The sequence below is a fragment of the Telmatherina bonti genome (genome assembly GCF_933228915.1).
Source record: "Telmatherina bonti genome assembly, chromosome: 7".
In the NCBI taxonomy this organism is placed as follows: Eukaryota; Metazoa; Chordata; class Actinopteri; order Atheriniformes; family Telmatherinidae; genus Telmatherina; species Telmatherina bonti.
In genome coordinates this window covers 24,220,675-24,244,502 of record NC_136625.1, presented here as the reverse complement: position 1 = coordinate 24,244,502, position 23,828 = coordinate 24,220,675, and the positions used below count along the sequence as shown (strand labels likewise).

The following is a 23,828-nucleotide window of genomic DNA, read 5'->3' as shown; positions in this document are numbered from 1 at the left end:
ACAATTATGTTGATTTTTAGTGCAGTGCTGCTGAAGGGATTGAAGATCACACAGGCAGTCATGTTGGTTTTCTGATTTGCTGCTAACTGCAGAGGGTTATAAAGATTCTCTGAGTCTTGATATTATGGACTGTAAATGATGAAATTCCTAAACTTGCCATTGTACTTTGAGAAACATTCTTGCACTCTTGGACTATTTGACATGCAATCAATGCAGTTATTCACAAAATGGTGAACTTCCCGTCATTCATGCTCGCGAACAACTTAGTCATTTGGGGATGCTCCTTTTATACCCAATCATGACGCTCGCACACAGATGTTTCTTTAAAAGATCATGAACTTTCCCAGTCTTTTGCTTCCCCTGTTCCTGATTATTTTAGATGTTTTATAGGCATCAAATTCAAACTGAGTGAACCCTTGCACAATAAATAAATGCATAAATAAAGTTTATAAGTTTGGAAGATAAATATATTGTCTTGTTAGTGTGTTCAAATGAATGTAGGTTAAAAGGAATTTACAAATAATTGTATTGTTTTATTTATATTTTACACTACATCTGAAATTTATTGGAATTAGGAGTGTATTTTTTAAATGTATATTTATTTAAAGACTGTCATCTGCAGTTCAAATGCATTATATGTCTGGGTATGGTGCAACTACAACCATAAAAACATGCCCATATCTTACATGTTACAACTCAGTTTTCAGCAGAGATAGTCTTTAATCGTCTTGCAACTGAAGTAAATGTACTTAAGAGAGTGACATGTACGCATTGTGTAAAATAATACAAAATATTACACTGCCACTTTTATTTGTAGTTAAAACAACAGATCCAAAATTTCTTGTTAAGATGTGTTCAAAAAGTTTTTAAAAAATGCCATGATGGAAAGTTACATTTTCATGACTGCAGTTTCCACTGCATGTAATGAATCAAGTTTATAAATATGGCCTCGGATCACAAACTAAAATAACGGTAGTGCTTCTTCATATTTTTTTTTATAACAGATACATACTGTATATGCCTTTGGTAGCTTCTTTTGACCATTTCAACTCAAATCCATTACTGCATGTTAACGCAGGACTGTTCTGAAAATATAGTTCCTATTTTCTATTACAGTCCTGATGACATCACCCACCAAATGCTATAACGATAAATTATGCAACATCTATGCAAAATCATTTAGTGGGTTAGAGGATGCATAAGACTAAACATGACAAATCGGTTACAATTTCCAGTAACTCACATTTCATGATTGCTGACACTGCCATGAGTTAGTAGTAATATGTGGTGCAACAGAATCTAAACAAATTCAAGTCTGGAAGTGGAAGAGTCCAGAGGACCTTTGAGAGTGAAATCAGGCTGTGAATGAACAGCTTGGGCCAGAGTATCCAGCTGAGTCATGAAACTCTGAATCTCCTCAGCAGAACTGTGCGTCCAAGCCAGAGGGAGGTGGTCTGGAACAGGCTTACGATCTGCGATGCAAATAAACTGTCAGAGAGGTGAAAGCAAGAGGTGATGGCAACGTCAGAACTCAACAACAAAAAATAAAATCAGGAAAAGAAAGTGCCAGATTTGTCTCTGTGTTTATCTGGAAGAGGCTGTCACATTTAGCTTTTGTCACCTTGAAAGAACTGCCCGCTGCGTGTTCTGGAGGCAACCCTTGACAAGGCTAACCACACAACAGTGTCGGCTCCCTGCTCTACAGACCGCAGCCTGTCACCCATCATCTGGTGGAACTGAGGCATTGATGTAGAAACAGCTGGACATGGAGAAAAAAAATCAACTGCAGTTTAGTTTTACTTTTGTGAGACGATAATATTATTATAAAAAAAATATCTTAGATTGTGTTAAAGATTAAGAAAAAATATATCAGACACGGGCCCGCATGGTGGAATCGTGGTAAGCACTGTGGCCTCTCAGCAAGAAGGTCTGGTTTGATCCTTGGCTGGGGCAAGGTTTGGGCACTGGCCTTTCTGTGTGGCGTTCTGAGTGGTTGTTTGTCTCTGTGTGGCCCTGTGATGGACTGGCAAGCTGTCCAGGGTGTACCCTGCCTTTCGCCCAAAGACTGCTGGGTTAGGCTCCAGCTTCCCAGCAACCCTTCATTGGAATAATTAGGATAATGAATGAATATCAGATGTGTGCATGTTTACCTAAAATCAGTCAAATCTTTTGCTTTTCTTTTGTCTTTTTAAACACAGCGTTTTCTCAGTTTTTCAGTCAGAATTACATGTCTGTATAAACAATCAAATAACTAAAATGTAAAATAAATATTGTACATTTAACAATGTGAGGTGCATGCATGCTTAGTTTTTAATCCATAGTAATGTATATGTGGATGTGGATATATTATGTACACTATATGCGTGTGTGTAGTTGTTTTCATGCACATGTGATTTAGTGATGTGCATGTTACTGATTTTTGTTTTTTCTTTGATATTATCACCCATTTAAACAAAGGAAATAAATGTATTAATACTACTTTTTAAAAATGACAAACTATGAAATCATAACATCAAATTCATTAAATGACTCTGCCGCCTCTTAGGACTAGACCATATTCTTCTTCTGTGTTGAGAATATCACACTCACAAGAACAGTGATCCTATAACAAGTCCTGGATCATCAGTTACCCAAAAAAGCTGCTAAACAAGAAATCAAAGGGATAACATGAGGAATCGCAGGATCAGAAATGAAAAAAGCTTTTAAATAATATATTTGACTTATAGCACAGGGAGAAAACAAGATAGTGTGTTTAGACATGTTTCTTCTGGTATGCTGCAAAAAGAAAGGCTAAACTCTCCTGAATAATATTTTGACAATTAATAATTAACTAACTTATATGAGGAATTGATAAATTAAAGGGTATAAATACATTTTCCTGGTGCTACTTGTGACATAACACAGGGTTCATGCTGTACCTTGACATTTTTTCTCTCCACATTATTTTCTGCATTTCAGTGACATACTGGGTTACACACAGCAAAATTTGACAGAAATGAAAAAAAACCCATTAGAACAAATATCTTATACATTGACACACTCTCTCTGTCTCTCTCTTATTTATATGGAAAGCCCGTTGAGACAGTACCTGGTGTATCTACCCAGCCTGGATGCATGACAGAGAAGTGAATGATAGGGTTGGCTTTGGCCCACTGTTGTGTCAGCACCACCTGCTGTCTCTGAAAAGAAACAACGCATTGTTATCTTTGTTGAAATAATAATGATCTTTTATTTCTGCCATCAAAAAAGCCTTTGATATTAAATTGAATTCTAGATGTTAAACTGACCGCATCCTAATCTGTCTCACAGCTTCTTATTCTACCTTGTTCTGTGCGTAGACCATAACTCCATCAAAGTTGCCATTCTCTGACTGTAAGTCATCAGTTTGAAGTTTCTGAACCAGCATGCCCCCTGAGGACACAGTGATCTAACAGGCAGGGAGACAACAGTACCACAAGTGTTCTGACAACAGCCACTACACCACAGACAAAGATGGCATTATGCTGTCCACATGATCCAGATCAAGACTTTTTGTGTTTATTTGTGCATGTAATCATACCACTCTGGGGTCCCGGCTCTTCTGCAGAAGTGGTATGAGAGACTGTGTGAGGATGTACACCCCTTAAGAGATGGAAAAAGACAGTAAATTTTTAAAAAGGCTTTATGAGAATGATACTTCCTGACATTTAGATCTTTCTCTTACCCATGGTGTTGGTGGCAAAATTCTTCTCCATCCCCTCTTCATTAAGCTCTCTCTTGTGCACCATACATCCCGCATTGTTTATCTACAACAGCGTATAACCAAGTCTGATTAAAATGAACATTTACAAGTAAATTTTTAAGATGGTGAGTGATGCCTACCAACACATTCAGTGATGGATATTGCTTCTTAAAGGCCTCTGCAAACATCCAGATTTTGCGTGTTTGGGACATATCGACAATGTGGATGTATACCTCCTAGGAAAACAAGTATTACTCTATTTTACTGACACAATGGAATTTCTCTATTCTCTCATGAATTTATAGTGTTTTTAAATCTAATACACTTACTGTGTTCCCAGATTCATGAACTATATCCGACCTGGCTTCCTCTGCTCTACCTTTGTTCCTACACACCATGTGGACTGTCCCACCTGGAAACAAAAGTGTTGATTTTCAATCCGAATATAGCATATGATAGAGCATCACACCCTAGAATGTACCTCTCTTGGCAACAGCCATGGCTGTTGCTTTTCCAATTCCACTGTTGGCTCCTGTGATCATATAAGATCGTCCCACAACGGACACTTCCAGGTCCTTGGGCTCAAAGTTTTTGGAAGCTGCATCATATCCCTTCCTACAAGTAGACAGGAAACATACTAAATGATAATTATGTATAAGTAAAGAGAGAATTGCTCCGCCTCAGTTTAAGAGATGGATGAAAGATTGGTACTGGTTTGCAACTTCAATAGGGATGTGAATGCCATTCTCAAGACAAAAGAGCCATCAATAGAACTACTGTAATTGTACATAAAGGCCAGTTTGTCCAGTGATACAGTCAGTGACCAGACCTTTAGCATGTTTCTTTAAACCAAAATACAAAAATAGATGGTATAGATTACATTTTTACTGTATACATTCTTTACTGTGATTACCAGTAATCTAAGCTACCAATAGTTTTGATTAATAACTTTTAACTTATTGATCAATATAAACGAGATATTGTACTAACCTTGTATAATGATGGATCCCATTCAAAAACCAGATAGAATTTCGATACAGAGACATGATATCAAGTAAACAACAATCTCAAAAAGAGCACAAGTTAGTCAACTCCCTTTCCTTAACCACTGTGACAGATCACCAGCATCACATGAAACAGATGTACAAGGAGCGCTTGCTGCTCTCTACCGATCCTCCATGAAAACAACACTTAAACACACAATCTCACAGTGAGCTGATTAAGTTGAAGTTTTATCAGTTCATTCATATAGCAAGCAGAGAGCTTCTGGCTGAGTGTGTCCCTACAACACACATCTGCTGTAGCCAATCCAGATGCCCGGCAGGTTTGATGACGCGTCGCTCCTCCGCCGGCCAGGAGGGCGGAGTTTAACAATGTTCACGCTAACCGCTCTTCTCGAAGCCTAGACACATTATGTGTTCAGCCGGAACGTTTGACCCTTTGTGAGGGTTAAAGGGCCCATTTTTGTCATCTTCTGATAACGTTTGTAATTGTTGGAGCTGCGTCAAAATGGTAAGTGTTCTGCCGCTGTTTAGTGCGCATGTGTGTGGCTGTAAGGCGACGTCAGTCTACCTTGGCTGTTCACCTGTTGCATCTGCTGGCGCCGACAGGTAGCCAACAATGAAACTCTAGCACTTCCTGTTCGACTGAGAGCTGCTTTGGTGTTTTCAAGACTAAATATGTCACTTTATTTGTATGTTTGAATTTCTTTTGGGCCATTTTATAATATAGTCCGTTTCCAGCAACAGTCGGGAGTAAGGTGTTTCCACGAGCTGCTTTAGTTAAACAGGTTTCGCCACTCTGCGTGGAGTCCAGCCCTTCTGGCAGTTTAATACTTTACATATTAATACGTCCGTGGATTGAGAAGAATGGGGAAACTTTAATGTAAATTCCAGTCTATTTTTTCTTGTGTTTAAATAGCTAAATAGCATTCGTATCAGGCAAGGTGCCCTTCTAAAGCTGTATTGTCCCTTTCAGACCAATTCCAAAAGTAGAAATACTGGTATGTCCTCATTTTGCGGAAACCAATTAACCCTGACGTTGTTCTATTTTTTTCTATGTAGCTTCAACGACATTTTCTGTTGAGCTGCTTGCTGCTCTTTTGTTGTGGTGACAGGAGTCTGCAAATATGATCTGGTTTTTTGTTTTTTTGTTTTTTTTAAAAAGGAGAAATGTTCACGGAGCAAGCAAAATCCTATTTTACAAAAGTAATTCTGAAGCAGCTATAAGGGAGAAAATATGTATGCATGTTGCTTATTTGATGCCATTTGATTATGAAGGCTAATGCACTTTTGCACTCTCGTAGTCGCTGACAGGGATACTGTCTTCATAAATCTGACATGAGATTTCTAAGAGATATTGAAACAACTGAATGAGCTTAAAATTACTTTGTGGTTTTTCTGTATGAATTATTCTTTCATTACTTAGATGTTTGCATTATTCTATATGTAACCTGTGATCAAATGCTTGGAATAAGGAAGCCATGAAAGTTTAGTGGTCTAAAATACCGTTGTGTAAGGGGCTTCAAGTAAATGTATTTAGTTAATATTAAACATCCATTTTTGTAACTACTTTGCAGCACAAAATATCTTATAAATCTGTTGAAGTATACTGTTGCATAGAATGTGCTTCTTTTTATTTTTTTTAAATAGTAAGGAAACATTTCTGGTTCATATTCAAGTCAGTTCAGTATTTTATTTTAAAATGACTCACAGCGGTGCTTTAGAGAGCTAAGGTATGCGTGACTACCTGTTTCATATTCACCACTCTGCAATCTTTAACCAAAATTACCTCAAAACTTTAATGTTCAATCAGGTATTCCCTGAAAACCTCAGTGCCATCCTAGAAATATGGTGTTTGTTTTGATTTTGAACCAGACCTGCTCACAACTGAGAAATGTCATTTAACTTTTCAAAATGCACATTTCTGCCTCGTTTGTTTTCTTGTTAGGATGGGGTTAGTTCAGTGACTTTACTTTGGAATAAGACTTGCCAAGAGCAGACGTGTGTATGTCTATGGGTACTTAATATTGTTCCACAGAATAACTGTGTGGATGTGTATACATTAGGTTTTCCAAGGATTTGTCTTCTATCCATAAAGCCATGAGGAATCTCCCCGCTAACATTGCTCTTTGCTGTCAGATGCGCTTCCTGCTGCTCTTTAGTCGCCAGGGTAAACTGCGCTTGCAGAAGTGGTACACTCCCATGCCAGATCGTGAAAAGAAGAAGATCATCAGAGATATGACCACTATGGTGTTGGCACGGCAACCACGTTGCAGCAACTTCCTGCAGTGGAAAGACCTGAAGATAATTTACAAAAGGTGAGTCATATGCTCTCCTATTAAGCTTAAATTGCACATTGTTTGCTGGTATATTACCTTTCTACAAACATCCCCTGTTCATATCCTTTCAGGTATGCAAGCTTGTATTTCTGCCTGGCCATTGAAAACCAGGAGAATGAGTTACTGGGCCTGGAGGTTATCCATCGCTATGTGGAGCTGCTGGACAAATACTTTGGCAATGTATTGTACTTTTATATTTGTTCCTATTTAATACAAGCAAATTGATGCTCAAATCATTTTAGGCTGTAAAGTTGATATTTTTCTCTAAGCATGAACACGCATCACGATGTTCTCCACAACCACCTTACTGATAAATCCTACAGTAACCATCATGCCTCCCCTTAGGTGTGTGAGCTGGACATAATTTTTAATTTTGAGAAGGCCTATTTTATCCTGGATGAGTTTTTAATGGGAGGGGAAATACAAGAAACCTCAAAACAGATTGTGAACCGTTCCATTGAATCCTCGGACATGTTACAGGAGGTGAGATGCACTGGCACGCGCGCGCACACACACACACACACACACACACACACATATTCACATGCCCACACACGTAAGTGGACACTAATGCACACAGTTTGTCTTGCAAATGAAATTTGAGGATGTAACATCTGTTGCATGGCTCAGTGTTCCAATAACAACATGTTTCCAAATCTGGTTTGATTCTGCTCTTCTGCATTGTGGTTTTGAAACATTTCATAATGTCTAAATTCCTGAAATTGGCGTTTTTAGTATTTAGCTAAACAACAACACTTCCCAGAGAATGCTGTTTGGCTCCAATTTGGGAATGTTATTATTATTGCCTGCGTGTGATCTCGTCAGTGTTCAGTAGAAAGTTTGATCAAACAATGGTGCTGCTTAATCCTTGTTGTGGCTTTATCTCCCTCATAGTTAAAAGGCATGTGGATGTGAGCTGCCGCTCCCTCTTTTTATAGATTGTGTTGTTGTTTGTCTTCCCGCTTTGTGTGTGTGTATATCTGTCTCTCTCTCAGCCAACAGTGACATGAGAGAGAGAAAGATTCTCTTGGTATGTGGTATAAACCTTAGTGTTTGGCTGATGCTTCTCGGCCCCAGCCCTCCTCCTCCAGGCTCATGACTCTGTGTGGTACGGTAGTTTAACTGGGTGTGTTGTTCTGTGCTTCTGTGTAGAGCTGACTAACACTTTTAATCTAGAGCTGGATTATGTTCAGTGTAGCCTCCCATTCATTTTGATTATTATCGCTTCAGGATGACAGCAGTGAGTGGTATGAGGTGGAGCTGTTTGGATGACCTTGAATATGGACAGACAGGTTAGATGCTCTGCTTGTGTTAGTTACCTGTGGTGTGTTGGTGTGCTCAGCCTTTAATAACAGGTGATATGTAGACGTGCACGGTAAATAATGAATGTATCGCAAAGTTTTTGCTTTTGTCCTAAAGCCTGAATTTTCTTTTTTTTTGCTCCTCTCTTCTTTCTGTGCCTTTTCTCAGACCATGGAGGAGTACATGAGCAAACCTGCATTTTGACTCATGGAAAATGAGGACAGTAACGGAGGGAAGGGATTCAAGCTCCTGATGTACTGTGTATGAGTCAAATGAATTTCTGGACATGAATTTATTTTAGTTCCACTGAATGTTTTCCATAGAGCCCATACAAGTTTCACTCTTACCAGCTTTTCACTATGAAAATAAACTGTCAGATTTCCTGCAGTTTTTAATCTGTATAGAATAAACATTTTTGTGTTGGAATATTGGTGGGAGGAGCATTTGCCAGTGTGTGTGTCTTTCTTTTTTTTGTTTACAATGTTATGAATAAAATGTTTATTTTGATAAACAGCCTAAGTTTTTATTGTAAACGAGTATTTGATTGTTTTAATCAGATACTTATGAAACTTTTTGAGAAAATTTTGTCTACATGGAGATCAACATGTCCCTCTCCTTCCTCTGTAATCTCTGGCTGTCTGCGGTGGCTTGTGTGAGTGTAATAAGGCAACACAACTCGACCAGGAGAAAAAATAATACCGCTGATGCTTTATTCATCTGTGATTGATCACACATTGTTGAACATGTACAAAATGGTTTAAAAATGAGCATACATAGCACAACCACTGTTAGGCCTACAATACAGAGCTTTGCAGTATGAAAGGGTTAGAAGGCAGGCGACGGTTTAATATGCAGACTTTAAACAATTACTTGTATTTTAACATTTAAATCACTAACCCTGAATATGTCACGAGTCACAACAACACTCGTTCTCAGCCCAGCACACTGCCCTAACGAAAAATCCCTATAATTTTTCATCTTGTTTGATACACTGTAAGCCTGGTCCTAATTATACTCTGATAATTTACATGTTACATTGACATATTTAATTGAATACTCTGATACTAATGAAAAATAAGCTTTTTTTTTTTTTTTATTTAAACATTACTCAGTAGATTAGCCTATAGATTAAAATCTAGGGTTGTTTACAAACCCCATTTTATGTAAACAATCTTTAAACAATATCACAACTTCAATTTGTCAGATTGGATTGTGATATAATTATTCATCTATCTAAGAGCTCCCATCCACTCAGGGTTATAAGATCAGCTTTCTCCTCACTGGTTGCACCTTTACTCTCCTGCACTATCATTGAAGTATTTCTAGAAGGTTCTTGCAGCAAGTAGGGACTTCATTGTTAAAATATTTTACTTCTAACATTGCTATAGTTCATTTTCGTTAGGGTGATATTTAATACCAGCTATAAGTTCATATAATAGAAATTTGTAAACTAGATCACGTCCACCAAACTTAAATTTTGTGAGACTGTATAAATACTATATTTAATAATAATAATGCGTATTGCAAGGGATTGGGCTACATCCCGGCGGGGGCTTTTTCACGGTGCTCCTCCTCTTCCTTCACGGTTTGTGGAGCCGAGGTCTTGGCCATCATCTCCTCTTTCCCCTGCATCTCCGTGGGCTTCACCTTCTCCTCCGGAGCCGCCTCTGTTTCCCTCTTGGCCACTGGCCTTTTCTCATTGTCTGCTTGCTCCATGTAGTCCTTCATGGCGCGCTCGTACAGCTCATATGGGAACTGTCCCTTCAGCTGCGCCTGGGTGTCCCGCTTGGTGATGCTGTTGGGGTACTCTGTGAGGATTTTCGCCGCGAGGTAAGTCGTCACCTCATCTTCTACGTCACCGTCGTCGTCGTCAGCGCCGTCAGCCTGACGTTTCAGGGGCATTTTATTGAGCTCCGATAAAAATAGATTCTCCCTGCGGCCGGAGGGAGGGGGGATTTTAACTGGACCCGTGTTTGTTGTGGGATTGGACGCCGCCTGAATTCTGTTTGTTGATGAAGCAGTCTTCATGGGATTCTGCACTACTGGATACTCGTTACTGATAGTTTCCACTCCAATTATATCTAAAAAGTCCTCTCTGTCCATGTCATCAGGTACGGGCTTGTTCTTCAGCGGCAGCCTACGACTGAAGTACCTGATCTTGGGGGTTTGGCCGGCAGTAAAGCGGGTTGAGGCTTGGGGATTGCGATGAAGCTTCCTGAGCTCCTCTGTGAGCAGCATGTCGATAAGGTCCTGAGGAGGCACGTGGAGCTTGAGAGAAAGCTCCAACAACTCCTTCACTGTCCGAGGATCTACGATGGAAGGGCGGATCAGTCTCTTTCTCTGCTCACCAGTCTGACCCCTCTTCTGCGTCTGGTCGCTCATCTCCAGGACCTTCAACAGGTAGTAATCTACAAGCTTGGTGTCATCGTCGGCTTCCTCTTGGTCCTGGTTGGCTCGGCGCTGCATCTCGTCCCGTTCCGATTCCTCCTGGTCACCGATCGCCCTGTCCATTTCTTCATGACTCCGGTTCACCATCTCCTCTGTCTCTTCTCTCTCTTCCACGGGGACCCACTCCTCTCCCGCTCCTCTGGCCATATCCTCGTAACCCCGATTTCTCGGGCTGAGCTCGTCCTCTCCTTCTTCGTCATCGTACCCGAACACATCTCTTTTCTGGCCGGCCATACCAGGCATCCTCCCGAGCTCTTCAAAGATAGATCTTAAGTTGGCAAGGCTCTGGGGTGTGTACTGCTCATCCAGGTCCTCTGTTGCGCGCTTGGAAGCCTCTGTGTTCTCTTCATCTTCAAACATCAGCGGGTACTTCTTGTGGGGTCTTGGGAAATTACCGTAGTCTGCCGGTGCGCTTTCGGGTAGTTCGGTATCTTTGGTGCGGTGCCTGTGCGTGCGGCGATCGTTCCTGGGCTCCGATGCGGGACTGAACCCTGCGTCTGTGCCAACCTGATCCTGAAGAGACTTGAGCATGGCTTTCATCAGTTGCTCAGCGGTAATGTCCTGCCTCATGCCGGGGACAGGCCGACGGTCCCCAGGACCCTCGTCCTGTTGCGAAGCAAGCTGAAGCAGGACCCTGAATTTGTCCACTTCGTCATAATCCATGGGTTGTTGTCGATCCCCGTTTCGTTGTTTCAGGTTCTCGATGTACTCCAGGGCTTTGATCATGTCAGAGCTGGGTGGGTAGGCAGCCGGCTGCCCCTCACTTTCCCCGCCTCGGAGCCTGTAAGAACGGGGGAGAGACGCAGTCTGCACGGCGTATCCATGGAGGAGGACGGCGAGCAGGACCACGGCTCCCCCCGCGGGCAACTTGTGGTGGAAATGCAGCATTGTAGGCAATGTATTACCTGTAAAACAACAATAGGACATGTTGGCGAAACCAGTCAGTCCGACTGTTTTGAATTCTTATAACCTCGATGAAAGACGCACTCAAGAGGCATTGAGCGCGTGACCTTAGTCTGTTTTGAACCAGGATTTGTATTCCTATCAGGGAATTACGCTCCGCTAACTGAATGATATGATGCTGCGCGGGAGGAAATACATTCACATCACAGGATGAGTCATTCCCCGCGTTGTTATGGGCAACCTCGACATCCGATTTCTCATCTATGTATAGCCTATAAACATTAATAAACACTCACTTTTTCTTTGTTTCGCTGTGGCAACAACATATTGTAAATGTATATTACAGAGAAACCGTATCATCACATTACATCACATCTCATTGTCAAATGTGCGGAAATAACACACCAAAATAATACAATCTAACGCAGGAAAACAGTTTTTTTAAACTAGAAATACTATAAAAAAAAACATATATAGAGAGATAATGGGTTTTCTTTACCTTTGGTAATGAAGCTCAGACAGCAGTAAGGGTGTATGGCATCTCTTCAGGAACGGTGCTGATTCGCTTCTGTTTTCAGCACTTGGACAGCTCCCTTGTTATATGAGGCGACACCTGACCACCGCGTCATCACACAACACACGCAATAGCTGGTCCGAAAAATCCGTATAAATGATTCAGGTTTATGGAATAGCATACTAAAGAGTCTGCTGTATCAAAATAGTTTACTTTGCTGTCTGCTTTACTCTGTAGTCGAACAGATGGAAAGATATTTTCGTGAAGGCTTATGCGACATGTCAAGAGAACAATATATATTGTATACAATATTTAGTCCACTGAGTATTTTACATGTTTAAAAGCGAATTTTTGCAGCGGAAAAACACACATATTCTTACACACAATTTAACATTTAAAAACCTGTTCAGCACAAGTTTTATAAGACTTTCAATGATGAAATAAAAAAGATAGAGAAGAAGGGGTCATAAGCTTAAAACAGTTGTTTTAATCTCTTTATTATAGCAAATATAGTAAATTTTGGTTCATCACGACAACATGTAGTTTTACCATAACTGCTTCTGGTGTCTGGCATTTAAACAGTTAAACCCTCCAGCGATGACTCATAGGCTCAAACACCGCGGAGCTGCTGTCGCAATTCAGAGGCCCTTCCTCTCTCCCCTTTGCGCTGACAGAAATGCTGATAAACACCCTGCTGTCGGAAGGGGGCCAGCCCCGGCATTCCGCAGGTCCACAAGATAAAGGGGTCACAGCAAGCCAGCTGCCGTTTAAAGGTCATGGATGCAGCTGCGACAAAGTTTATGAGATCAAAAGCAGCAGGCAATATTTATTTGCTTTATGTAATCCAGTCAATATCAATGATTATATTAAAAACATCGCATTATTATTATTATCTTCTCCTAGACAAGTTGAGATAAAAATGCTGTTACAAGGTTAGGAAACGTTTTAAACTAAATCGAAATTAAAGAATGAAAATACTGAATAACTTCAAAACTCGTGACTCTGGTTGCTATTAATTTATTACTGCTACAGAGAAAATGTCAACAATTTGATTTATAGCGTCAATATTAAGCTACAGTCTTGTTAGATTCAATTTTTTTGTGTTCACTCTTCACTTCTTTGTAGTTTCCTTGGCAAGCCTTCAAATAGGATAAAAAAAAAAAAAAAGATCCCTCGTGATGCTCCAGCTTTCAAGTTGCCTTTAGACTCCAAAGTAGCCAAATTCTAATTATCTGCTCAACATACTCTGACACATTTCAGCCAAATGCTCCATGCTTTTACCAGCTTTAAATGTGCTCCACAGTTTCCCTTAAACCATCAAAAGCAAAGAGCACACTTTTAATGGTTTCACTTTTTCTAAAGGGGCATATTGTCACCAAGCTGATGTCAGCAGTACTAGAAAGGCTTTTTCACCTTCTGCCTTCTTGGGCTGAAGAGAAAACTTCTTGATGTTAACACAGATTCTATAGCAGATGCTGTTTGATGCTGCCTTGCTTAAGTTCATCTCAGCTGTGGGGAAAATATGTCTTTGCATGAATGTGTGTGTGGGTAGATGAACTCATGGGTCCAGTGTTGACTCAAATCAAGGTGTTGTTGCTTGTAAAATGGGAGGGGGATTCTGCAAGACTGGGTGTCAAATTGATAACAAGTAAACAAAGGGCTAATTTAATTGATACCACAATTTTTCATAGGACTATCAAAATAAAGTGCTAATGCTAAGAGACTATCCATCCATCTATCCATTTTCTCAACCACACAGTCCAGTTCAGGGTCATGGGAAGCTGGAGCCTATCCCAACAATCATTGGGCGAGAGGCAGGGTACACCCTGGACAGGTGTCTAGTATATCACAGATCTGCTAAGAGATTAATCTCTGGAATTATTGCTTTAATTTTTAACATATTTATAAAAGATCAACAAAATTATTATTGATATCTAAATTTGGATAGATCAAACCACCACTAGTTTGTAAACAGTTTTATAGCCTATAATCCCATCACTCCTGCAGTGGTTTCCATCTCACTGTACTGGTCAAGATTGACAATAGGCCTGTTCTCTGACATGGACTGACTTACTTATTGATTTCTATAATTTTTTTCTTAAAACTGATACATACCCTGTTTCTCAGAGGAAAACATAAATATAAATGCAAATGTTCTGCACAATTATTGGTCATGCTGGTGACTAATGCACTTGTCTGCTGGTGACAGTGTTAAAGCTTTTACACAGCTTGAGAGCTGTCACATATTGTGGAGAATTACACCCTGGCTTGGGCTTTTTTGATTGGGATGTGTCTGTTAAAGAGCATTAATCACGTAAAGAAATGTTATTTTTTATTTTTTTTTAGGTGCTGCTTGCATCAAGCTGCTAAATGATCGCTACAGTGTGTTCTTTCATGATCAGGATGTGGTATTTATTCAGACATATTTCTGCCAGTATCTGGCCTATGGATTAGTCATGTGAGATGACAAGCTGTTAAACATCTGTCAAGACACACACACTGCATTTCTGTAAAGGTGTTAAGTTATTTGAACTCTTTTGGGAGCTATGGTGATTATAAGTGATGGATTTGAGTTTTCAAAACTCAAATCTCCACAGGTTCCTAATGGTGAAAGATTCACTGACTGAATCTTTGATTCCTCTCAGGAGCCTGTGATGAGCTGTCTGTGTGCATTGTTCCATACAGGAGCATCTTTTCAGCTACTAAAATTAAAGAAAATATTTCTACTGGCTGGTAATGTTAAATATCTCTGCCTTTGTCTGTATCTCTCTCTGCTTTATCAATGAGAATTAAGGCAGCAAAGAGGGAAAATTAGTGTTATTAGATTAGGAGTCCATTCTTGCTGTCTCAAAGGCTTTGTTTCCTGCACACATCTTTGATGTACTCTCTCTCTCTCTTTCTCTCCCTCTCAATAGAAATCACCTATATTACAACAATACATAACAATGGGGTAGATAAAGACAATGCTCTGTGTTTCCAGGCTACGTTATAGTATATTCTGAGTCTGCTGTTCACTGTAGCCATCCGTCTGATTAAATGATTGTAGTTTCCCACATGTTGAGTAACTGCAGCAAAGGTGTGCCTCATTGATCAAATATCTTGATGAACATAACCAGGACATAATTTGTCCTGTAGGTTGTAAATATTGCAGGCAAACCACAGAGCTCATTAAAAATATGTTATTTCTTTCCACATAACAGATTCAGACATCGGCACAGAGATTCCCGATGTCTCCACAGCTGTGCATGTGACAGGGAACACTGCTGATGAAACATTGAGCTGTTTTCAACCCTGGATATATGGCTCTGATGATTTAATAAATTCAATTCTTCTGCAATAGTGCAAAATTACAACAACAAGCAGTTGTTTAAAACACTTTAACTTGGTGAGACCGAATTGCTGCAAAACTGTAAAGAGCAATGTTGAGGACTTGCTAAGAGTGGGAAACAAAATGTTTCTTTTGAAACTGAAAATCATCCCATTTAACAGAATTTCACATCCTGATTAATTGATTTCCTGTTCAAGATAGACCTGAATCAGCCACACTATGATTAATGTTTATTATTTGCAATGTAAAATGACTCAGTATTACGTGCAAATCTGACTGTAAGATTTTTTGACTCACAGTGACAGGATGCATGTAATGTTTTCACCAAGATGAATCCTATTTGATAACATTGAGGATTGAAGCAGAACTAAAAACAACTGATCGGTGAAATTCTTAATGACAACAACTTACAAAGAAAAAAAATGTCCTAAAACTAGACAATTTATTTATTATTTATGCATGGGAATCGTATTGTCTGGTATCATTTCTGGGGTAGTAATTGTCAACTTTTACATATTAATTTTTAGCATAAAGTGGTAATTGGTATGCAGATGAGGTTATGACAACAGCTTATTTTATGCAGACTTTAGAGGGCAAAGCTTAATATAATATCTAAACCATTTTTTGGATTTATTTGAAATCTTTATATGTTTCATTTGGCCTGGTTGCAGGTTTTGGAGAATTACAAGTCCTACTCCTTCCACATCAATATTTTAATGTTACAGCTCTAAGACAGCAGCAATGTTTAAAGTTACATTTAATTTTATTCCCTTCCTTCGACAGTATCATAAATAGTTAGTATATTTTTCCCTTAATCAGAGTAATGCACTATCTGCAGCATTTGGGACTTATCTCCGCCTCTTATAGCATCAGTCAACTGAGAGTCTACAGCTGTTTTCCCACATGTCAATCACAGCTGTGTGGAGAGATAGCTCAACAAAGGCATGCATGCGTCACAGCACACACACATATGCACACACATATTCAGATGCACATACTACCTCACAAGGATTCATCTGAAGATGTTTTGCGCTGTGTTCCTTTGTGTGTGCTTCTTTAATAACTCAAATTCAGCTCAAGGACCCATGACTCATCCCGGAGTCGAAGAGTTTCAAACACTTTAATGTTTCAAGCCTTTATTCCTTCTTATGTAGCCCTACAGTCTAATATGACACTGCTTTATGACACTGATATGAAAAATAAAGACAAACAAAGTTTCTATTTGATTTGATTTATTTCAGACAGGTCAAAATAATTGTACAGTTCATACATGCATACATATATACACATACATACACACATTTATACATACTTTTTCCTACTTACTTACATACATACACACACAGTCGCACACATCCATATAGACACCCACATACTTACATACATGTTCCTACATACATTGTTGTACCACCATATGTATCTTCATACATATACTCCTCTAACAATACTCATGTACTCAGTTTACAAGCCTTAAAGGGGGTAGGAAGAAGTATAACTTCTTTATTCTTACCCCTTCACCAATAATTGATGATATATATATATATATATATATATATATATATATATATATATATATATATATATATATATATATATATATATATATGTACACACCAATACCTATAGTTTGGAAGTGAGAAAGAACTGGGAAGCATCTTTTGCTTGTTTTCATGCTCTTCAAGACTGCTCTTCTTCTTTATGCGGCAGAGCATAGAGTCACGCCCGTTGTCAAGGCTCACCTTCTTTGGAACCAATGTCTCCATGGTGATTGCTGCCTCACAACGTTTCATCTACCCCCAACTTCATCTCTTTCCACAGGCCAGAATATTCTTGTCGCCGTCATTAGACACTTCGCTTCTTAAACTAGTCACTCTCCAAGAGGCTTGACGACATTCTTTTTTTTTTTTTTTTTTTTTTTACTTCCATGTACCCAACTAAGCCATCCTTTCTTTTGTGCCAATTACTGTGACTAATGCATGGTTCTTGTCTTTGGAAGGCAGGTATGAGGAGCAGAGATGAGGGTGATTAGAGCCACAATATGTTGGCTGAGCCATTAGGACAGACGGGCAAAAATAAAGAAAGAAGTCTATCCGAGCAATAAGGGAGAAGAGAGACAAACTAAACGATAGTATAAATGAAATAGATGAGGGGATTAAAACAGTTTATTAAAGGTCACCTGTCCTGTTAAAGTATTTATTACCCTACAGCATAATTTGAGATTATTCATTCCACTGTAACCTTGCCATTTACCTGAAACTGGGAAAGATTGGAAACGTCATCTACCAGCACCCTGCAGTTCACACACCAGTCTGCACAAACATGAGTATAGGTGATTTCACAAATTTAATGTGCCAGATCCTTTCTTGACTGAATGTAGTGTCTTTCCTGGATCCCAGCACGTAACCCAAAGAAGGATGGTGAGCTGCTATTTTTAGACTGAAGGTCTTCATACATGCCAGTAAAGCTGTTTACTTCTAAGTCTACCAATACCCTTCCAACTTTTCCATAGTTCTGAAGTTTCCAAGGAGTATTTTTTTAAAATTATATTTAGTGGAATATGTCCATTAGTTTAGATATAAAACATCTCTGTAGCACTACCTTTCTTTCTGTGTGATATTCTCAACATTCAGCACATCCCACCTTACAGCGATGCAGAAAAATAAGCTCATAAACTGGGCTATTATAATGCTTATCAGGGTGTCTTAAAAGCTTTATGGGAAATCTCCTGCTGGTCTGAGATGCTGCACTTTGGCAAGTTGAATTTTCTCTTATGTTATCTCCTCTTCCATTGCTCCCGGTGAAATTATGACTAGATTTAAAATGTCTTCTCCTAACGTACAAATATGTTGACAGGCAATCATGGTGATATAAAAAACAAGTATCCCAACAGAGTAATTAGCTCTCAGGTTTATAAATTGTTACCTAAGTACTGAATTGCAGGCAGAATCTTCTGCATCACCTTGTATCAGTTTTTTTCATAGGTAAATGAGTTCTGTTTGCTCAGTAATTTGTGATATTGCAGTAACTGTGCCTTAAGCACTGAGAGGGGTCTGAGAGTGCTGAAAGTAAATTCAACGATCCATGAAGACATTAGTTAGCAAGGTCAGGTACATGTGGAAATGGTGAGCGGGGTGATGGCCTGGTCATGTTCACTCACTTGTTTGTGATATTTTAAACCTCCATTCCAATGCAAAGTACAAAAGCAAAAACTTTTCTCCTCCAACAGAAAAAAAGTAATGCACTGCAAAAATGTGTGTTTGCAATTATAAATTGATCAACATAATTTCTTATTTGTGATTCATTCGAAATATTTATTTTAAATCCCTTAAAGCAACAGGGTGTGTGGTGTAGCATTGGTCTAACATTTTTGTCCTCAGACCCTCTCCTTAATAATGGATGTGTTTATGTTCCAGACTGTAGACCAGTGTTTTTTTTTAATCCTGGTCCACTGCCCTGGACGTGCTATAGGTAACCCTACTTTAACACACCTGACTAAAATCAATGGCTCATTATCAGGTTTCATGGAGCTTGGCAAGCAGTGAAGTTAATCTGCATCCGGTGTGGAGTTGGTAGACACTAAAACATGCAGGGCAGTGGGCCCCGAGGATCAGGATTAAGAAACACTGCTGTAGACCATAATGCCGGGTCCATCAACATAAAGCACAGTTGGCTATTTAATTCTGTCTTGAACACATTGAAATCTTCTGTTACTATCTTACCTACATTATCCAGGCTGCCTCTACCATCACAAACCTTCTGCTCATCACATCAGCACCCACCTTCCAATCTGTTGCAGTATTTTCCATCTCTTCCCCTCGGCTCTTTTCCCATACAACCTCCCACTAACACCTCAACCTCAATTTTACTCTTTCTGCACATTAGTATTACCTTTCACCCATTGCTTATTTTTATTACTCTGCTCAGGATAATGAAAGTGAGGGTTCTGGTTGTTCTAAATCATCCCCCTCTCAACAAACTGATGATGTGTGTGTGCGTGGCTTCTTTTCATTAATGCCCTGGTGTGTGAGCACACGTGCAGAGATTGTATCGGTGTCTATGGCAAGGGCTGCAGCCTGACGCACTGGCTGACGTCACCAGAAGCCAAGGCAGGATGTGTTTATTGATGAAGAAATCTTGTCAATGAAGACAGGCAAAACATTGTATGCAGTCAAAACTGACAAATATAAATGTGACACATAAAGTTTGGTCACATTTAATGGTGTCTTGTACACAAGAATGAGGCACATATTCACTGCAAAAAATATATGACATATGTGAACCTCCAAAGAGTGTTTTTGCCTCTCTAATTGGTTGTGTGTGTGAAAGTCTTGCAATGTACAGAGTCTAGGCAACAGCATCAATTTTTGTGTTCATTAACATGTGCCACCTCTTCCTGTACATCTGAATGGGAGGCTGCTTGTGTGTTTCTTTGAATGTGAGTCAAGAAATATGTTAATAAACCGGAGACATATTTCATGTTAGATCATATTTACAGGATGTCATCCCTGCAGAAAAGCAAACAAGATTTGAGTTAATGGGAGAATTTTAAATATGAGTCCTATTTTTGTCTCCTTTCCTTTTCTTCCCAGTTCATCTTCTCATCTCTCCAACAGTCTCTGTCTGTCTATGAACCTTACCCCCCCTCCCCCCCCCCTTCCTCCCTCCCTTTTGTTTTTCTATTTCATCTCTTGCTTTGTTCCTCCCACCAACTCTTCCGTTCCCTTTTTCTTCTCCCCTATTTCTTTCTTCACTTGCGCTTTTATCTCTATGGTCTCGCCGCGCCACTGCCTGTCAGCGTCTGATGATGGACGCCTCCCAAACAGCTTGACCCCTCGCTCCTCCACCTCCACACCTCCCCTCCCTCACCCTCCTCTCCTCCCTGCTGATGCTATAAATACCCAGCCTCGGTGAGTCATCGCCCAGACGTATCAGTTGCCGCTCCCTCTCAGCTTCACCATCCTCAGCCCCCTCCCAACCCCAGTCTCTATGCCTTGCATCTCTGCTGAAGCTCATTATGAGACCTCACACATTTTCCCATCTCTAATTTGGCCCTTGCATCCTGATGAACCCATGCTGAGCAAAGCCAGGGCTAGTGCCAAGTATGGTGCAGCCGAAGGTCAGCTTGACACATTACACGTCCAAAAGCAACATCAGCAAGGGAGCACAACATGGGTGATGTTGTCAACCATTTTTACCAGTGCTTTCTGTAACTGGCTCATAAATAGCTTTAAAGTCCAAAAAAATCAGTTATGTATAACAACACCAATGCATCATGACTAAAGATAAGTATTTTCAAACATTGCCAAGAAAGTTTTCTAAATTTCTATATAACTGTGGTATAAAAGATCATTAGTGTTTTCTTTCTTTCTTTTTACACAAGCACTATCAGAGTAGACAAGAATATGATAAGAAAAAAAATACAAGTATAAGATTTGGCTATTTATTGTAGAAAATGATGAAACATTACATTTGCAAGTTGCAAAAAATATGTACCTACAGCACTTGAAATTTAAAGTTAGAGTAAGGTATTTTCTATCACCAGGATGACAGCAAAGTGTGTGAAAAAATGTGTAATTCTAAACACAGGGAAATATCAGATACTGAGCCTTGCTGTTTATATTTCCATAGATTCTTAGAAAAAGAGATATTTTTGCTTATGGGATGAAAAAAGGTAGGAAAACTATGTCTGGCATGACATTTCATAATCCTCAGCCAGTTCCATCAGTAAGACAGCATGGATGATGGAACAACAATGGCGTGCAAGGTAGAGCTGAAGGACAAGTCTGCAATGAAGCTGCTGTTTGTTTGCAGTTGGTTTTATGGACAGATGAGAAGCAAGAATAACATTCTTATCTTTAGTTTTATTTGGTCATCTTGCCTTTATGCTTTTATTAGCTAGGTTCTTGCCACGAAAGATCAATTCTAAGTAAAGCCATATGTTGACATTTATCCTTCTTTTTTCACTGAGGAAAAATCACCTGGGATTTCTCTGATATTTTTCATTAATGAAACGGAGCAAGAAAAATCTCGGGTACCAGGATACCACTCTACTTGCTCCACATGGAACATAGACAGAGATTGATTAGATGCACAAGGTATGACTTGTAAGTAGTTTTTTTTTTCTGTTCCAAGAATATGTTTTACCTCCATTTGTTAAGTTTGAGATCTAGTTTTGAAGTTTGTGTTTTTGGGATCTCAAAGGGCTCCATATAAATCAAATGATGAAAAACTTAAGCAGATACACCTGAACTTGTCTAGGTATGGACATGACCTCAATTTTGACAATAATATAGCCTCTGTACTGACTTCTGAATGTAGTAGTGTAGAATATTCATGAATCTTATTTCCTTACTTCCTTTCAACCAGTGGGTGTTTGTAATGCAGTACATCAATGGGAGGCCTGATAAGCCATCTTTACAAAGAGGTATAACTTGAAAGGATTGTGCTTTTGGAAAATGAGCTATACAGCTAAATGTGTAGGTAGTGCCCTGCCCCTTAAATGTGACAAAATCCTTTGCTCTTGTATTTGTTTGCTTGGTGGATTAGTGGATTGCACCCGCCCACAGCAACAAGGATAAAACAAACACACAAACAAAACACCACATTTTCACAATTCATTCAATTTACTCTCTGGGACATTAGGGCCACTATCCTGCAGGGTTTTGCGATTTTTCCACTCCAACATACCCAATTCCAGTGCAATAGATCCAACAAAACCTTGTCATCTTGTTCAGAACCGATTAATCTCAGATGTGGTCATTTTGGGGTGTTGGAGCCGGGAGAAAACAAAAAGCTGAAGGATAGCTGCCCTTGAGGACCAGCATTTGACACCTGTGATGTAGAGGATCCACAGACAACAGCCTGGCAGTTGCCGATCCAACAAGTAATAAATCGGTTGGCGATTTGCACTCGCAGCAGGTAATTCTATTCTCTCCACTCCCAAATTCTGGAGGAAGCTGAGTCATCAGACTTTCCAGAGATGCATAATACAACACCCACTGGTATCATTAATACAGGGAAATAATCAAGAAAACACAAATTTTCAGATTTGAGAGATAAATGGGTTTTATATTTATTTATTCTATTCATGGCTATTAAATTTAGGTTCTGAGTAAACCTGTCTTTATTACACAGTAACATTCATTATTATTTATTTCTTCACAGGATCTTTATTACTCAGACAGGACAACTTCAAAGCCTTAACTGGTTGAAAAGAGGAAGAAAAAAAAAAAAGCAGTCTTATGAGCTGCTATTCACATAAAAGAGATTAAAAGAAATGCCGTCATTTAGTACAAAATAAATCTTAAATATCTCCTTCCCAGTACCCATTCTTGTGTGCCATCATTTTTCAGCCTCATGCAATTATTTTCACTTCTTCTCCAGACACCACCCACCACCTCTCCAGAGTTATAAAGCAGCACAGGTTCAGCACAGCTCATCCTTGGGTAAACGCCAGGATGGCAGTGGCTGACAGAGGAGTGTGTACTGGAGCATTCACATACCCATAAAAAAAAAAAAAAAAAAAAAAAAAACAAAAACTTTTTTGCGCACTTCTGAGTCATTACCAGACAAATAGAGGGAGCCAAGCCAAGCAGCAGGAAAAAGAAATGAGTTGGAAGAGAATGCCAGAATAAAAAAAAAAAAAAACAATTACAAAACACACAAACCACATTCAAACAATATGGAAGATGACCTTCCTGCTGCTTGGTGCTGCTTTTGGTGGTGGATCCACTCTTCTCTCTCTGTGTGTGTGTGTGTGTGTGTGTGTGTGTGTGTGTGTGCGTCAGAAGCAGTGGGCTAATGAATGTAGCATTATGCCTATGACTCACTCACTTATCCCATAGGACTGGATAGAGAGAGTAAAAAGAATAGGAGGGGTCTGAGGAATTGTTGGACTCTTTTAGGCCCTGAAGCTTTTCTTTTATTAAAATGAAATGCAGCCAGAGCCAGATGAATTCTGTAGAAACTAAATTAGTAGCAAGCTTAAATTGTTAATAGTAAGAACTGGTATAACCAATGATTAATAGCTTGGATTTTCTGAAAATAAAAATGAATTGTCATGATTTTCAGATCACTGTGGCCCATAAATAGCTTAATTAATCAGTCAGATAATAATTCAAGAAATAAGCCTGACTATTGTCATCAGCTTTGTTCTTAAATCTGGGTTCAGACAGCAGCATGTCAGCCACTGGCCGCAGCATCAGGCCATTTAAACAAATGGCTCTCCTCTTGTGAATAATCACCTTTGAATATCCTGAAAGGGGAAAAAAAA

General features: G+C 39.4%; 3 protein-coding genes across 3 annotated transcripts; 1 reads left to right on the top strand and 2 right to left on the bottom strand.

Annotated features, from left to right (window-relative positions):
* Positions 1-1,299: 1,299 nt before the first annotated feature.
* On the bottom strand, positions 1,300-4,119 carry LOC306758488 (dehydrogenase/reductase SDR family member 12-like; the record flags this gene model as incomplete). Its single annotated transcript, XM_079243815.1, has 8 exons — positions 1,300-1,472; positions 1,622-1,759; positions 3,089-3,179; positions 3,323-3,427; positions 3,560-3,621; positions 3,704-3,785; positions 3,862-3,957; positions 4,051-4,119. 8 exons carry the CDS (start codon positions 4,117-4,119, stop codon positions 1,300-1,302), a joined length of 816 nt encoding a protein of 271 aa, XP_079099941.1.
* ap1s3b (adaptor related protein complex 1 subunit sigma 3b) lies at positions 4,118-8,649 on the top strand (the record flags this gene model as incomplete). The annotated part of the gene is made up of 5 exons (XM_079243947.1): positions 4,118-4,147; positions 6,862-7,040; positions 7,133-7,241; positions 7,407-7,544; positions 8,532-8,649. 5 exons carry the CDS (start codon positions 4,118-4,120, stop codon positions 8,565-8,567), a joined length of 492 nt encoding a protein of 163 aa, XP_079100073.1. The 3' UTR covers positions 8,568-8,649.
* Positions 8,650-9,899: 1,250 nt separating this feature from the next.
* Positions 9,900-11,699, bottom strand: scg2b (secretogranin II b; the record flags this gene model as incomplete). The annotated part of the gene is made up of 1 exon (XM_079244390.1): positions 9,900-11,699. The coding sequence occupies one exon, from the start codon at positions 11,697-11,699 to the stop codon at positions 9,900-9,902; it is 1,800 nt and encodes a 599-aa protein (XP_079100516.1).
* Positions 11,700-23,828: the final 12,129 nt, after the last annotated feature.